Source organism: Melanostigma gelatinosum, assembly GCF_949748355.1.
Source record: "Melanostigma gelatinosum genome assembly, chromosome: 11".
In the NCBI taxonomy this organism is placed as follows: Eukaryota; Metazoa; Chordata; class Actinopteri; order Perciformes; family Zoarcidae; genus Melanostigma; species Melanostigma gelatinosum.
Genome location: NC_136644.1, coordinates 18,655,310 through 18,671,376, shown reverse-complemented (window position 1 = coordinate 18,671,376; position 16,067 = coordinate 18,655,310). Strand labels below are relative to the sequence as shown.

The window sequence follows — 16,067 nt, the reverse complement described above, 5'->3', positions numbered from 1 at the left end:
AATGGGTCACGTCAAACAGAGATGTGACGTCAAATGGAGGAAGATGAGACAAAATCACTCCCGAGATTGGGTGACATGAAGACTGACATGTGTTGTCATATGGGGATGTTTTTTTTTATTTCCATAGTAACATGAAAGACATACAAGTAAGGGGAAAGAAAAGGAAAAATGGAAGGACAAAAAGACAATAAAAAGAAGAATATCATATGAAATGAGACCAAAAATGGTCCTTTAAGTTCATGTTTTATGACACATAATTGCTCCAGATGTCTCCCCCTACCCCCTCCCTGTGTAGTGCTGAGTATGATGCAGTGGTACAGTCATCAGATAGAGTGGTAGGTTGAGAACCCATTCACAGTAACAGGATACGGGGAGAAAAGTCCTTCTTTTCTGGCACCAGTCAAATAATTGTAGGTTACAGCTAGCTTGGAAATAAATCACCACAGCGGGTGAGGCCTGAGTGGAGGGCAACAAAGTGGTTATAATAATGATGAGTTTGAGCTTTGGCATGTGTGTGTGTGTGTGTGTGTGTGTGTGCGTGAGTGCATGTGTGTACCCTCTGATAGGAAGTGGTGTCAGCAGTATGTGCCTCCTCTTGGTTCCTCAGGACTCTCTGAGTGTCTAGGTTGAGTCCTTCCAGTTGCTTGATGAGGTGGCTCTGCTCTGCTGCATGCTCCGTACTCTGTCTGTACAGGGTCTGCACCTCTGCAAGCTCACAACTACACACAGGCAACATGTTAAACAAATTCACACTGTACATGCACTGTGACTGCTCAGTAAAACATTGTTTATCCATACACAATAGAGCAGGACTGACATTCATTTCTCCATTGTTTTGTGTCCCGTGGAATTACCAGAAAGTGGTCTACTAACTAACGAGGACATCCTTATTCACCTCGCTAAAACCTAAAGAACGGTCTCTGGTGGTGATGTGACTGACATGTAAGAGTGCCTCTGGCATTAAAACAGAAAAGTCGTGAAAAAAAAAGGTTGAGATTGCAAGTAAGGCTCCGACGGTTCTCACAGTTTTTATCATATCGACTAAAGCTTAGCCAAAGCCTTCAATGTTTCCCTTTTCTTTTAAAGCACATCCACTATGCAGGGCTTATCAAGTGGCTTTAGGTGAACCAGAGTGGAAGAAATCGGTGTCACCCCCAAGCCTCCCAGTGTAGACGGCAAGATAGCAACTGCTCTACAGAGCAACCCAAGTGAAGTATATGTCTAAGCACAGGACAGACGCCTTTAACGAATGAAATGGCTGTTACACGAAAAACAGACACTGAGGTGTATCGGGCAACGCTGAAGTTGGAAGGGCTCACCGGAGTTGATTGAGTTGCCCCTCTTTTGCCGCTTCCTCCCTCTCTTTGGAAGACAGCCGAGCCGTTAGATTGCTGCTGTGGCTCTGCGAGCTGGACAACTCCTGCCATGCATTGTGTAGCTCCGCCTCCAACTCCTGGCGTAGAAGAGTAAGAGTTTATTTATATTTCAGGAACACATGTTCCAATGTGTTTGCAGTGATTGAGGACTAGGCCGTGTGAATGCAGCACAGACTTTGCTGCTTACTCTGCCCTGGAATCAGACTGTGTAAATGTTGGATATCAAACAAGCCCCTGTCTGATACAGTCCACGCTGCACATGTCTCCGCCATGTTTTTCTGTTGTCCGTCTCTCGTCCATCTGATGGAACAGGTACTGTCCACACAGTTGTCTACACTGGCTGCGTAACAGCTCACATTTCTGTCACACTAGCATATTTTAGGCTCCAAATCTATTTACTTCCAACTTACAGATGTAACTAAATTGATTGTGCATTGGGCTGTAAGCAATGTCACGACACTTTTGAGTGCACAGCAGCCTTGTGACTGAACAGATCTAGTGAAGAGACAGACGTGGGACTGCAGCTGCTACTGTGCTGCTTTCGCAGTGCAGCAGGTGTGGACAAGGTGTTAGTGACAGCTTTTTCTTAATAAGAACAAAAACATGAGCGCAGGGGCAAGGTCTCGAAACCTTGATAAATTAAATGTAATTAAAAAGCGTTTCACAGGGCCAGAATAAACCATATGCAAAAAATGAATTAGTCTTCAGCAATTACAAGAAAGGACATGAAACGATGCCATAATACTTGTGTGTGTGTGTGTGTGTGTGTGTGTGTGTATGAGTGCATAAAAAAAGCAATCTTTTTTCATTTAGTGTGTACATGGAAGGACAAAATAACCAAAACACCTGACAGTAGACTAGTTACCCTGCAGGAGAACGCACAATGTTTGGATTTGAAAGAGAATATTTGTGTCATTGTCAAGCAGGTGCTTTCTTAAATATTTAAATAAGTGAACATAAAAGGAGGATCACTACATTTATGTTGGCTTTAGGGCTATCACATTGTGTTTCTTTCATTTTGTCCACCCCCTGTAGGTGTACCGTATCTACACACACACTGGAATACAATGTAAATTCCTTGACAAATCTTTTCTATGTAAAACAAAATTGTCATGATGTATCCACCGCACACGCCCGATGTTCTCCATCTCCATCTCTCACATCAATGTATGATACAAAAAAAAACGAGGAACAGGTCGGGTGTATTAGGCTGTGATGGATGTGCATAGACTAGTTGCTGGGCTCCATCTTGTCCGAGTGTAATTACTCTGCAGCCCTGACTTATTGAAGACTTCCTGTCTGACTCCATTTGACTAGCGTAGCAATATGTTTCATAACAATTAGTCTATAAGGAAGGGGAGGAATGTGAGGTGATTGTGATTTGAGCCTTTTTCTGCAGCCCCCCCCCCCCCCCCCCCCCCCCCAACCAATCCTGTAAAGATGTGTGAGCTTTGATGTACTCATAAATAGTGAATGACTCCTGAAACTCGGCAAGTGAGCGGCCACTCGTTCCTGACTTCTCTCTCTGGAATGTAATGCGTATTATATTTCTTAATTATATCATTACATACTTACTAATCATTACTGAGTGCTTATAGCTACATTTCCACTCCCCCATTCAACCCAGTGGTCCATGTTTAAAATAACAACACTGCTGTCACGGTCTAATCACTGTATTTCTCGTGTCCAGAGATGGAAAGTATTGATTTATACCAATGACTGGAGCAATGGACAGATTCTGAAAATGACCTGCTCGCATTTGGAGAGCATGAATGACGCACAACAACAAAGAAAATGACTTCACAAAAGTTCCTTGTACTTGTGGTCAGCCCAATTCATTTTTTTACCCCACACAAGGAAGCAGTGTGTCCTCCATGTTGAATAATAATTTTTTCCTTCCTTTGAAAATAGTCCCTGCATATTTAAATTGTGTGCTTTGCAACAGAGATCTTTATATATTCACATGCTGAGGAGGAAAGGGGAATGAGGGATCAGAGAGTTCAAGGTGTGCAGAAGAAATGTAAAGCTAGAGGACGGTGCCCTTCCTGTACAGCTATGTGTGTCTGAGCGGACTTGTCCCCGTGTTCATACCTTGACTCTGTCCCGGGCAGCATCCCCCTGGTCTCGTTGGCTGTTGGCCTGCCTCTCTTTCTCCTCCAGGTCAGCTTGCAGGGTTGCACAGCGGGAGGTTAATCCCCCTTTCTCCTCCTCTAGAGCCTGCACCACCTGCCGCTCCTCCTCCTCTTTCCTCCTACACTCCGTCTTCATTTCCTGGATAAGAGAGGTGTGTGTAAGGAGGAGAATGGGGGGGGGTCATGAGGGCCAAATAAACAACAGTGACGGAAGGAGAGAAACCGAAAAAAGTAGCAATTCAAACTGAGAAAATGAAAAGAGAGCGATGGAGAAGTACAAAAAGAGAAGCAACCCATGGGGTTGAGGCTGAAATGTGTCGGAAGGAGAGAAACCGAAAAAAGTAGCAATTCAAACTGAGAAAATGAAAAGAGAGAGATGGAGAAGTACAAAAAGAGAAGTATCCCATGGGGTTGAGGCTGAAATGAATATGTAAACAGTGGGCCGACTTTGCTGCGGGAGCCCCCTGCATGAGTTGCTGATTGGCCAAGGTCACCTGTGCCGTATGACTGTGCCCACACGGCCTGATGTTGGCCGGCGCGGGCCGAGCCGTGACGCAGGAGCTGGTCTCCTGCAGGTACAGGGGCCAGTGTGTCGGCTTTAATGACAGGCTCCTAATGAGAATAGTGCTTGCTGCAAGACCCATTAGACTCAACCTAGGTCTCCTTTGATGCTGTCCCCCACAATTTCTCGCCATGAGACCTCACCAAGACTGTGTAAGAACCATTCCTTTATCAATTAATCATAGCCAGGTCCCAACTCAGCATAATTAGGGAGAAGCCACACCATCACATGAACATCATGAAGTATTTATTTGCAAGTTAACAGGCTGCTTTCGTTTCTCTCCCTCTTTCTCTCTCGCGCACACACACACACACACACGCGCACACACACACACACACACACACACACACACTCTCCAGCTGTTAAGTATTCTCTGTTGTCAGTAGCAACACAGAAAGCTAAAAGCAAGAAAGGGTGCGAGAGGAGAAGACACAAAGACAGAGAGATTGTGTTCAGGAGGGCTGAGCAATGCTCGTTCTCTTCTAAATGATTCAAATGCCGGCGGCTATTGCCACGGGGGGGACTTGTCGTGTTCGTTGCCACACAGAACAGAGACTTTTTGACTCTGAAGCCCAGACCGCCACAGAAAATGTGTTCCACCGACCTTAAGTTCCTGGCTGTTATTGACCAGTTGTTCACGCAGAGCAGTCAGCTCCTTCTTCATTAGGGCGCTCTCCTCTTCCACTGTGGTACTCTGCCTCCGTCCCAAGTTGTTAATCCCCTGCTGCTGCCCTGTCACTGTCTGTGGCAGACAGCGAGACAGAAAACAGACAGGGAGCGACGCAGAGAAAAATAAAGAGAGGGAGAGAACGAGTGCCCCGGGTTTTATTAGGAATTTGAGTCTTATCAAATACATGAGCTTGTCCTGACCAGTTCTGAATAACGTGAAACCAATATGTTTAAATTGACCAGGCATTCCGACCTGATAGCCCAAAATGATATCTTTAAGTCGATGAAGTGTTTTAAATATTAGAAAACAATCTGTGATTTTTTTTTTTAACCTTGAATGTGTTGCAACAGAAATAGGGTTGCAAATAACAATTATTTTCCAAATTGATTATTCCACCAATTATTTTACATTTTCTTGATTCATTGTTAGATCTATTAAGCCTCAGAAAACAATGAAAAATGCCCATTGCAATTTCCTAGAGCCAAAGGTGATGTTAGTAAACGTCTTGTTTCATCCAACGGACAATCACAAACATTTTCCTTTCTATTTCAAAAGTTACACATTAATAAATCACATATCGGTTAATCCACAACCCTTAACAGAAAGCTAGCACATACTATTAAGATGCATTGTGAGTCAGAACATATCTCAATGCTTCATGATGAACAATTCAATGTTTCGTAAGGTTAATCACACCAGACCGGGCACAAATTATTCAATGATTTTAATGACCACCCACTCTTGGTGCTGGTATGTGCTCACGTCATGTTTTTTTGGCAGCCTTTGTTGCGTTAGCAGGAGGAGGCTGGCCTCTTAACACTGCATCAGCTGGGGTTTGGTTTTGGCTGGTAATCCACAGCCTTCTGTGGGTACACCCTCCTCTCAAATAACGCTGTGCTTTGGGATGCAATTAATTGCCATGTTGAGGGAAATCACTGAGATATATCCAGATAGTGGATTTAGCGTTCCTCGCTACTCCTAGCTCGCCGTGGTAAGAACAGAGGGGGCTTTAATAGAGATTTATACTGGAGAGCAGAAAATAAATTCAAATGTTGATAATGAGGTAGGCAAGAACAATTTGAACCCCGGTAGTGCTCAATTGATAGAGGAGGGGAAAAAGGGGGATTCCGCCAAGTTAGCATTTGAAAATTCCCAGTGCTGTTCAAAAAATGAAAGCTAATTATGTTATAAAAATGGAAAGGAGTAGCGAGGGAAAGTGTATAGAAGTTGGAGAAGTTGGAGAATGGAGATATCAAGAGGAGAGTAGGATCCTGTGTGGACTCAGTCGACCATCACATCTCCAAAAAAAGAGAGGAAAAACCAATTAATCACTTTTTGGGTGTGTAAGGCCCACGACTGTGGGCGAGATGATGACGGTCAGAGGGCCGCATGACACAGCACAGAGTTCAGTGCTCCTAATGAGATTCTCAAATAGCCCGTAAGGAGAACAAGAGACTTTCAAAACGCAGAAGAAGCCACAAGCAAGAATGAAAATGGAAGATATTCGTGGCTTTTCTGTGAAAGCCACTTTGGAATGAATCAGATCAGCGGATTAGACATAGATGGGTTCACACATTTACTTTCAAACTCATTTGAATTACGAGTAGTGGATGATGAATGAAAGAATCACTCAATTATAACAACTGTTCGTGCAGAAGGTGTGACAAAATGGTCAAGTTGTCAGAAAACGATGTGTGGCTACTGCCAGCTATTAGTTTACGATACCAATAACAGTTACATGATTACAGATCAACACAACATGCAGTTCACCAAAGCCTTGTTTAAATCAAGCAGACTTCACTGAGATGTCATAACGTTTAGAGTTTTGAGTGAACCCTTCCGGCACGTAAAAAAAGGAAAGCATTTCATCTTTAAAGTGGCGTTCGCAAAACAACACAATGCATTTTACAATACTTCCGCACAGTATGCAATAGCAGACCTTTCTTGGATGACATAATAATAAATAGATCCCACCTCATTACTTTCCCGCCCTGCATACCTAGTATTGCCTAGTAAGTACCACTTAAACTCAGTAGTTACAGTAAAAATATTGCAATTCTAACATACTCATTACCGAGTGTCTCACACTTGATCTTATCTTCTTATTTCTTAAATAATTGTGGACAGTGAGTTTGTTTTCTCGATACAGCTCCTATTTCCTTGGCTTGTGTGGCATTGTGGATGGCGTCCTACACTGTACTTTACTCAATTCAATCCAATTTGCGCTTGACTGTCTTTGTACTTGTTCTCTGTATCTGTCTGGCACTATGGGCAACCTGTGTTGACTGATTGCACTGTTTTACTGCCCTCAAACTAAAGGCCCAAATAATACAGAGGAATAAAGTTTGACATAATCACGCATCTTGTGCTCCTATGAGTTAATACTGTAGCTACTGTATCGACTGGATAAAGATGGCTGAGGAGGGTAATTTAAAAAAAAAAAACACTGGCAAGCTGATGACTCCATTACAGCCTGTCTCATCAGGAATGAACAGGATTCTGGATGAGGGACGCTAATGAAGGAGGCTGACAGATGCTTCAGTGAGGGGATGATGATTTGGAGTAAATTACATTAGTGATGTCATTATTGTCAGCCATTATGCCGTCGAGAAATATTGCTCAAGGCGTGGCGCAAAGGAAAGCAGGTAAGAGAGCGAAAGAGTTTAAAAGGTGCAAGTTCAGAGATTGGGAGCATTTTGATCGCCTCGCAACGGCTCTCAACATTTCGACGGCGAGCCGGCGGCTCATGGCTAACAGCGGGAACAGCGGGAACAGCGCGAACTATGGCGAAAGTGCTGACAGAGCTAACAGTGTTTATGGGAACCGGAGGGTGGGTGCTACACGGTCGGGACAGTGTTATCAGCTGTAACTGCTGTAGGGCAGCAGTGCAGAGCAGCGCCCATGAGCTAACCAGTTGGGCACACTCATAGGCACTACCCCCCCCCCCCCCCCCCCCCTCCATTAATGTGTCTGAGATCTAACAGATGAACACAGTAAGTCACAGTCTGTAACTAAATAGTACTGTACCTGTTCCAGCTCCTGTATCTTGTAGTCTTTGGACTGGAGGATCTCCAGCACTTTTCTGTCCTTGATCTCCGCTTTGTGCTTCTCACTGGAAGAGAGAGAGAACAGTACAATTGGACAGTACAAAGTATGTTATGCCTACATAGGGCTGAAAGATAATTCAATACAATCATTTCAATGGGATCGTATTGAAATAAATTCACATGTCGCGATATTGTGATACACAATTTCGTCGCCTAAATTGATAACAACAAGCAGATACTAACTCGTGTTTCTTTAAATAAAAAATATTCATCTTATAGGAATGTGAAGTGGGTCAAGTCAGTGTAGTTAAATCTAACTGTTATCTTAATCTGATTACTCTGTGTGCATCCGTTTTAACATAGTCAGTGCATAGCTGGAAATATTGATTTTTTCTTTCTTTAAAATTTCACTTAAAAATATTATGTTGATTTTACAATAAATGTATTTATAAAACAGAGAAAATACAGTACTTATTTCACACAAAAAAAGCCGTTACCATGTGTTATTTCACATAGATTATCTATTGAATTATTAGAAAACATGCTATATTTTGATATATATGGCTATCGAGATATGAAATGACCTATATCTTAATGGAAGATTTTGGCCATATCTGCCAGCCGCATGCTGACAAAAATAGACCCCAATCCCCTGTAAAATGATTTACTGTAATTGCTTTATAACTTTAAGAGACAGTGGGTGTTCAGTACATAGAGAGAGAGACAGTATGCCTTGTTAGTACTATAAAACATTAAGTGTTAATCCTGCTTTTTGTAACCAATGTAAATTTCCTACTATCAATTTCTAATTTCTACCTGTTGAACTTGGTAAATAAAGAATAACCCTTACATATAAGCGATTTTTTTTTATTTTATTCATATATTGTTTATAAAAACTATTCTTTCAGAAAAGTATTATCAATGTAAATAAAGAAGGAATATCTGTTATAAAAATGTGAGCTACTGTACAATCCTGCTGCTCCACCAAACTCTCAACTTTCCTCTTCAGCCCACTTAGCCTCTTTCATCATAATGAACTTTTAGGGAGACAAAAAAAAGGCATCAATTGGGGACCTGTTTGTTTCAAGTGCTATGGCCACCAGGGGCCAGCCATTCCCCCCACTCATCTCTTGCTCCTTCTACACCTCCCATCTGTGAGGCCTTTTCTCTGGTTTCTTTGCCTCTTCTGATCAGCCCTCTCCCCCCGGTAGACCCCGAAATAAGTATCCGATGTCCCCGGAGGAGCTGGAACGCAGGGCTTGGCCGAGCTACATTTCCTTGTATATTGGGCTGTGTTCGCCATGTCCTGAGCAACCAACCAATCACTCTACAACAGTGATTCTTAACCAGTGGGCCGCGGCCCAATGGTGGGTGCGATGAATAAATGTCTTTGTAATCATCACATTGTATCATCTCATTTATTTGACAAGGGTTTTGCTTGTTAAACTGTACGTGGATTTAATATAGTCATTGAATACAAATCAAACCAAGAGTGAGCTCAATTAGTTAAACGAATACAGTGTTAATATTTGAATGGGCGCCGGGCCACTTTGTGTTTGAAAAGTTGGGCCCCGAGGTCAAAAAGGTTAAGAATCCCTGCTCTACAAGATCCGCACAGGAAGGGGAGGGCAGGCTCCCAGTAGGCACCTGCGCTTGACTGGAGTCGACACAATTACCATGTCAATATCCTCCTGCGCATCAGGTGATACAGTACACACACACTCTCCGGCTGCATGTTCCCCCGCGAGTCTCAGCGGACCAGCATACTTTGATGGGTTTCCCTATGGGGCTATAAAGGAACTGAAGAGGGTGTGGGGAAGGAATGAGACGCATAGGTACTAAGGAACTCTTGGCTCGCTGCTACACTGTGTTTTACCCCCATTAAGGGTCTTCACAGACCTCAAAATGTATGTGATATGCACCCACGATAGGGAAAATATCGTTCTAAGGAATCCTCAAAAGAGAAAAAAGTCAGGAAAAACTCGTCCAAGTATTGAAAAAAGCGTTCCATTCATTTCAACATATGCAAGTGGAACAACTGGTGTTCAAACTGCAGCAGTAGCATCATCAAAGACGATGCACCGATACCGATAGCAGTATTGGGTACCTCATCCGGTACCGTGCTCATATACTCGTACTCATAACTACTCCAATGCGACCGCACCCGATACAACTTTACAGCGACGTGACATTAGCCAACAAGATCAGCGGTTGAAGTGCCTAATAGGCTGCCCAGTTGCAACGATAACCTGATGCACCAACAGGTTAATTCCATCAGTTACTGGCAGCTGCAGTTGTATGCACACAACAGGCCCCAGGTCAGCCGTCCGGGAGAGTTGGCAGCCACGGTGTATTGTCGAGGACACGTGGAGCCACTTTAGTCTCCGCCACAGCAATTAGCGAGGTTGTCAGCTTGGCGTAACGCTAGCGAGTGTCCGGTAGAGACTGTGAAGCCTGCAGTACCAGAACAGCCGTGAAGGCGGCAGTGCAGTGTGTGTACAGTTTGTCGGTGAATTAATGCCACAACTCCCTGAGACCCAAGCCAAGTTCCCTTGCCTTAATTGCTGGTGCTACCTGCTGATTAAAGTGAGAGGGGGGGGGGGGGGGGGGGGGGGTTAGCCGCGAAGTTAGCAACAACTCCGGCTTAGGCGCACCTTAGCTGGCCTGAGCTTTGAGGTCGACCTGTAAGGAGGTGACTTTTACGAGTGGTATCGGTGTATCCCTAATTTAAAGACAAATATTTATTTCCGAAACAGAAGGAATATGTTTAATTTATCCAAGTATGCATCAAGTGTGAAAAAGGCCTGAGCCTCTGCTCTTCTCTGAAAGTTCCCATGCCAGTGTTTGGTGCAGCTTAGCTACCCTGCAAAAGAGGTCATGTTCAATCTCACTATTTATCCGATAAAGACAAGTATTTGGCAGGAGTGCTTCAAGCGTCCAGAATGGGCGCAGTGGAGGAGTGTTTTCATTAAAAGGGTTTCCATGGTTGAACTGCTAGACCGGGGATAAGAAGGCTTAAATCAGCATCCGCACCAGATTCCGTCGTAACCCCGGTAGAATGGCCAAGGTGCCTTAAACACCCCTTGGACGACTTTCACACATATTTCTCTTTACTTGTGGGATAAAGGAATTTTCAAGCTACTGAGCCTCTCAGGTAGCAATTTGAAAAGATGAATCTACTCACCGCTCAACCACCAAACTGACAGCCTGGGTCAAGTCTGGATTTGCCACTTGCAGGCGTTTCCACAGGGACCACACAAACTCCTTGTCTGCCTGTGAAAATAAAAGAATCAGCGAGTCAACAGCAAGTTATTCTTAATTGACGTCGATAGCTTTTGATCAACTCGTCTCAAAATGCAAACGAGGCCGACAAGACATCTACTGCTTTACTCACTGAAAAACAAAATAAGAAATAGGATGCTCAATGACACCATCACACGACAGACGTCAATCAATAATTCAAATATCTCGTACAGAATAATAATTTTAATCCGGCCTGCCCTCTCTAATCACGAGCCTCTCTTAACAGGAATTTTCATGGCTGAGATGTGACCTTCGACTCAAGGGGAGCCAGCATTGACACTTGTCATTATGCACTATTTATGACCGGGGAGAGAGCCGGGATCCAAATCAAAACACAGCAGTCGAGCTTGCATCTTCTTTATTAATCAGTTGCGCCGCGGATATGTTTTCCACTACAGCTCCAAAGTAACTAGCCCCAAAGAAACTCAAAACTGATGACAGGGAGAGTCATCTTCAAGTAGAGAAACCCAGCCAGCATCCCCCCCCCCGACATATTTCCAATTCAAATTGTCTCGCTGTTTTTTTCAAACATTTTTTAAACTACATTACATTTAATGAGGGACATCTAAAAAAAAAAAAACACATTTTCTGACATTAAAAGACAGAATTATACCAAATCGACTTAATATAAAATTATCTGATAAATTATGTTCACATCATCAGAAGATAAAAAGTCATCCCTCCCACTGGAATCCACTGGTCTCCAATTAGTATATGAATTTTAACCCCCTTTTCAAAAGTGTCTAATCAATTATTTACTAAAATGGCAGAAGCAGACCTTGATAAGACCATGAGCTGAACACATAAGTGGAAGGACTGTAGATCTCTGTCTCTGTATGCATCTGTGTGTAAGTGTATGTGTGTGTGTGTGTGTGTGTGTGTGTGTGTGTGTGTGTGTGTGTGTGTGTGTGTGTGTGTGTGTGTGTGTGTGTGTGTGTGTGTGTGTGTGTGTGTGTGTGTGTGTACAGAGTGAGAGCAGGATGAAGGAGGATAGAGATCTCATCAAATCAGGCTCTGCAATGCAGTTAACGATGAAATTAAGCAGCGTGGATGACTTGAAATAGGTGGTCTCCCTCTGCCTGGCCTTTGGCTGCCATTAGCCGTTCCACAGACAAGTGTTCTAGTGAGGACCCTCATCAAGATCTCTCCTTTGCCACATGTGCACTTAAAGATGTATTGAATGTGTGTTTGATGGAGTCTGAATTATTCATTTTGAATCCAGACACTGAAACACCATGGGCTAAACATACCAAAGAAAGTATCTGGAATGCAGCCACATATTAATAAAATTAGCATGGTCTAGTAGGAACATTTTCTGGCCGACAGATGAGACTCTTTGTAGTTAATGGCTGTCCTGAAGAACATCTTGCAAGAGACTTAAGACATCAGTGGTATTCAAATGCCACTATTTAAATTGTAAACTTCACAACTAAAGGTTCCCATTAGATAGACAGAATCGCTGATGTTCTACTCCAGACCAGACCACCAAGGATGGCTGCGGTGTTCATTGTAGGGCAGCACTAACTTTCTGAAGTGAACAAAATCTCACTGGTAAACTAGATAGTACCATAATGTAGTGACATGAACATTTTAACACATGCGTTACAGTGTTACAGGTGCTCTTATTTGCTTGACAAAGGCCTACTCAGTGCTATTAATAAAAAAGTGATGCACAGCAGTGCAACACATTGTTTCATAAATTCCAATTTTAAAACATTAAAAAAAGGCCTCAGACATACATGTGACTGCTATAGGTGTTTTTTTTTTAAATTTTGATTCGGTATACAGCAATTTAGCTGTCAATTAGTCATACTCAGTATAGTGAATTGGAAGCAAAAATGAATAAAGTTTTTTGGTTTATTGAATTACGTAGGTGCATGCATGGATTTGCACCACTATGGATGCCTTGTGTTTGAAGGTGTGAAGATGTCAAAGTAATTTTTCTGAGTAAACTTAGTTAACTTCAAAGTCAAACTTTATATAAAATAAATAGGGTAACAGGCACAGGTGTGGTTATTGCCCAACAGCACCACAACAAGTGTTCCTACCCCATGTGCCATGTGGTATCTAAAGTCTAATAAAAACCCAAATGTAACACATCATCTGCTGAACCCCACAGCTGTCTGTCTACGTACCTGTAAAGCAAGGTACTGTGAATATGCAAAGTGAGAGATGCTGGGTTAACTTCACTCATGTTATGAGGCACCACCTGGTGGTGAATATGCAAGAACACCTTCCCTCAATCACTGACTTACAAAAGGAAGATGAAAGGCTCTCAAATCTGCTCATGAGCAATTTCTGTGTTTATATTTATTTGAATTCATAGAAAGATGGGGAATATTTGCTGCACAGTATTTACTGTCTTTGCTGAATGTTTTAGAAAGTGTGGTCAGGTAACTTATAGATTTTTGCAGCCACACGGATAACTAAAGAAATAGAATAAGCTTTATGCAATTCTGTCAAATCAACTCATCTTTAAACAGCAACTACTTTCCTGATGATAGACTTCAACTGCTAATCATCAACCTGAAAACTATAACCACGAGTCCATGCCTTATGAGTTGAAATGTGTGGAGGTAACACAGATCTTGGATCTTAGGTAAATCATGAGCATCTTTCCAAATTAAAAATAATCGTAATTAAGATGCCAAATGGTTTGGAATTGAATAAAGTGGGCAGTCATTGTCTGATGGAGATGACAAACAGTGAAAAAGAAAAAAACAGCTTTGCACACAGCATGTACAGCGAAGCAAGATGTGCTGGCAGCTGTACATGTAGTCAGACAAAATAAAGCATACGGTTGTGGTAATGACTGCACACAAAATATATGATCAAGAATCTCACTCGTTGCTTCGTCAGGCTTATGAAAAGCTGAAATGTGTGAAAATAACAGCTCAACAATGAGACAAATGACAAAATAGTATTTACAGTATATTGAGTGAACAATTGTCAACACATTTGCTGACTGAACTTGCTGCAATCAGTTCACTGATTAAATGTCACTATTTTAGAGAAATCCCATTGTTATTGTGTTTCTAAGTTATAAGGAAGCGAGCCTTAATCATTCGTGTGTCAGACACACATTCATACAGTGGTGGATAAAGTACCCAAATATATATTGATATTAAATGTACTTAAGTATTGAAAATAAAAGTACAAGTAAATGCTGTTAATAAAAAAGCAAAGGGTCAGAATTGTGAGAATGATGAAGTTTATTCTTTTAAGTGCTGTGGCCACCATGACCAAGGACATGGAGCTGTGTTGAACATAATTGGGTTGGCTGTGATCCATCCAGGAGCAACAATGTTCAACATAATATATTGTACATAAGTATACTTTTGCATCTACTATGAACTTATCATCATAATTCTCCGAAAAGCAATTTGACACTATGAAGGAGTTATAAGTCTGCTCATTCCGACTAGAGGATGTAGAGGACAAATGCATAATATTATGTTCAGCTAAAAATATCCACTTGATGCATCAGGTCAGTGTTTAGAGAAAGGACACCTGCCTTGTAAACTCATGTGGGCCTGATTTGAACACAATAGGCAAAGGTTTTGCTCGAGCTGAATCTGCAATTGGGCGACTGCTACCATCATAACTCCATCTGATCATCCACAACATGACTCAAATATCAAAACATGATCAATGCTAAAGCAGCACCGAAAGTAACAACCCAGTCATTACTTGAAACTGAAAAATGTCCTGTTCATCTTCAAAAGACAATTCTATTAGAATGTAAAGAAGTTGCATTGTATTAGAATGTAGCTTATACACCACTGCATTCATACATACCTGGCATTGCATTAACTCATCCGATAAACTCTCCACTTGCTCCTCCAAAACCAGGATGCGAGTGTCGTCTTTGGAAGACATGTTGGCACTGAAGGAAGCACAATAACAACCGAGGTCAGTTTGGACACTTTAAAAACGTGTACAAGATTACACAGCTAGCAGGTCATCATTATGCAAGTATGATCGTATTTAATCGGCGATGACACTGTTGATGAAAACGACTTAATCTCGATATCGAGTGGGGATTTGTATCTTTAATCTGGCGTTAGCTAAAGTTAGTCAACTCAATTTAAGCTACGAGTCTTTATGTTGGCAGGATGAGACAATCGAGCTCAGTAGACGCTCTTTAGGAAATGTTTAACCACGCAGTTTGTGTCTTACCTCTTACGATAGCTTCCCAAACAACCAGAGCTCACGGTACACTGCAGCAGCAGCTTTACAGCACTTCCCTAAAACACCATAGTGCTACTGTACGTTAGCTGTCTTAGCTAAAGTTAGCCACCTAGTTAACAAACTATCATATTCTCCGTTTCTCGTCTGCCGTTGACAGCCTTCCGCGTTAGGTTAGAACAACGTCACTGCACGCTTCAACTGTAGAGCTTCACCATCCGTTAAAAGGACCATTTGTAGACTTTTATACAAAACCAAAACAAACTTTATCAATGAATCACACCGTTGTCAATAGCTACCGAAACGCTTTCCTGTTTCAAACAAGCCCGCTGTTTTTTCCTGTCGTCGCTACAATCACGTCATTTTACGGCGGCTACAGTTGACTTACGGTAGAGTGATCCGAATGCAGTGGTCCGGGTACCATAACGAGTCCTTATGGTTGTTTTAGGTGGTCCTCATCACAAACAAAGAATGACACTTTAGTTCAAACTTTCACACTTTTCACACTATGTTTTTTTTTAACTTAAGGACACTAACATTATATACAACAATCGTATGTACAAGATAAGCCTAGTAAATGTAGACCCTTTGGATTCATTTTTTTTGAGCACACACCTAACCTAAAAATTGATAGAATATTTGATTACCTATGATTACCGGTAAGCCTCCAGTTGGCTGGATGATTGGTCTGTAGTCTGTGTGTTTAAAGACTCAAATTAGCAGCCTGTTATAGCAATAATTACAAAACATATTTGTTTACCTTCTTCATTGCAACAGGAAGCAATAACA

The 16,067-nt window shown here is 42.1% G+C and overlaps 1 protein-coding gene across 1 annotated transcript in view; it reads right to left on the bottom strand.

The window, feature by feature from the left end:
• cntln (centlein, centrosomal protein) overlaps positions 1-15,449 on the bottom strand; it is an 80,178-nt gene extending 64,729 nt beyond the window's left edge. The window contains exons 1-8 of the mRNA XM_079278851.1: positions 15,270-15,449; positions 14,889-14,976; positions 10,972-11,060; positions 7,768-7,852; positions 4,675-4,812; positions 3,468-3,647; positions 1,320-1,453; positions 557-719 (exon numbers count right to left, since the gene is read on the bottom strand). Coding sequence (XP_079134977.1) covers positions 557-719; positions 1,320-1,453; positions 3,468-3,647; positions 4,675-4,812; positions 7,768-7,852; positions 10,972-11,060; positions 14,889-14,969 — 870 coding nt within the window. The 5' untranslated portion in view covers positions 14,970-14,976; positions 15,270-15,449. The remainder of the gene's footprint in view (positions 1-556; positions 720-1,319; positions 1,454-3,467; positions 3,648-4,674; positions 4,813-7,767; positions 7,853-10,971; positions 11,061-14,888; positions 14,977-15,269) is intronic.
• Positions 15,450-16,067: the final 618 nt, after the last annotated feature.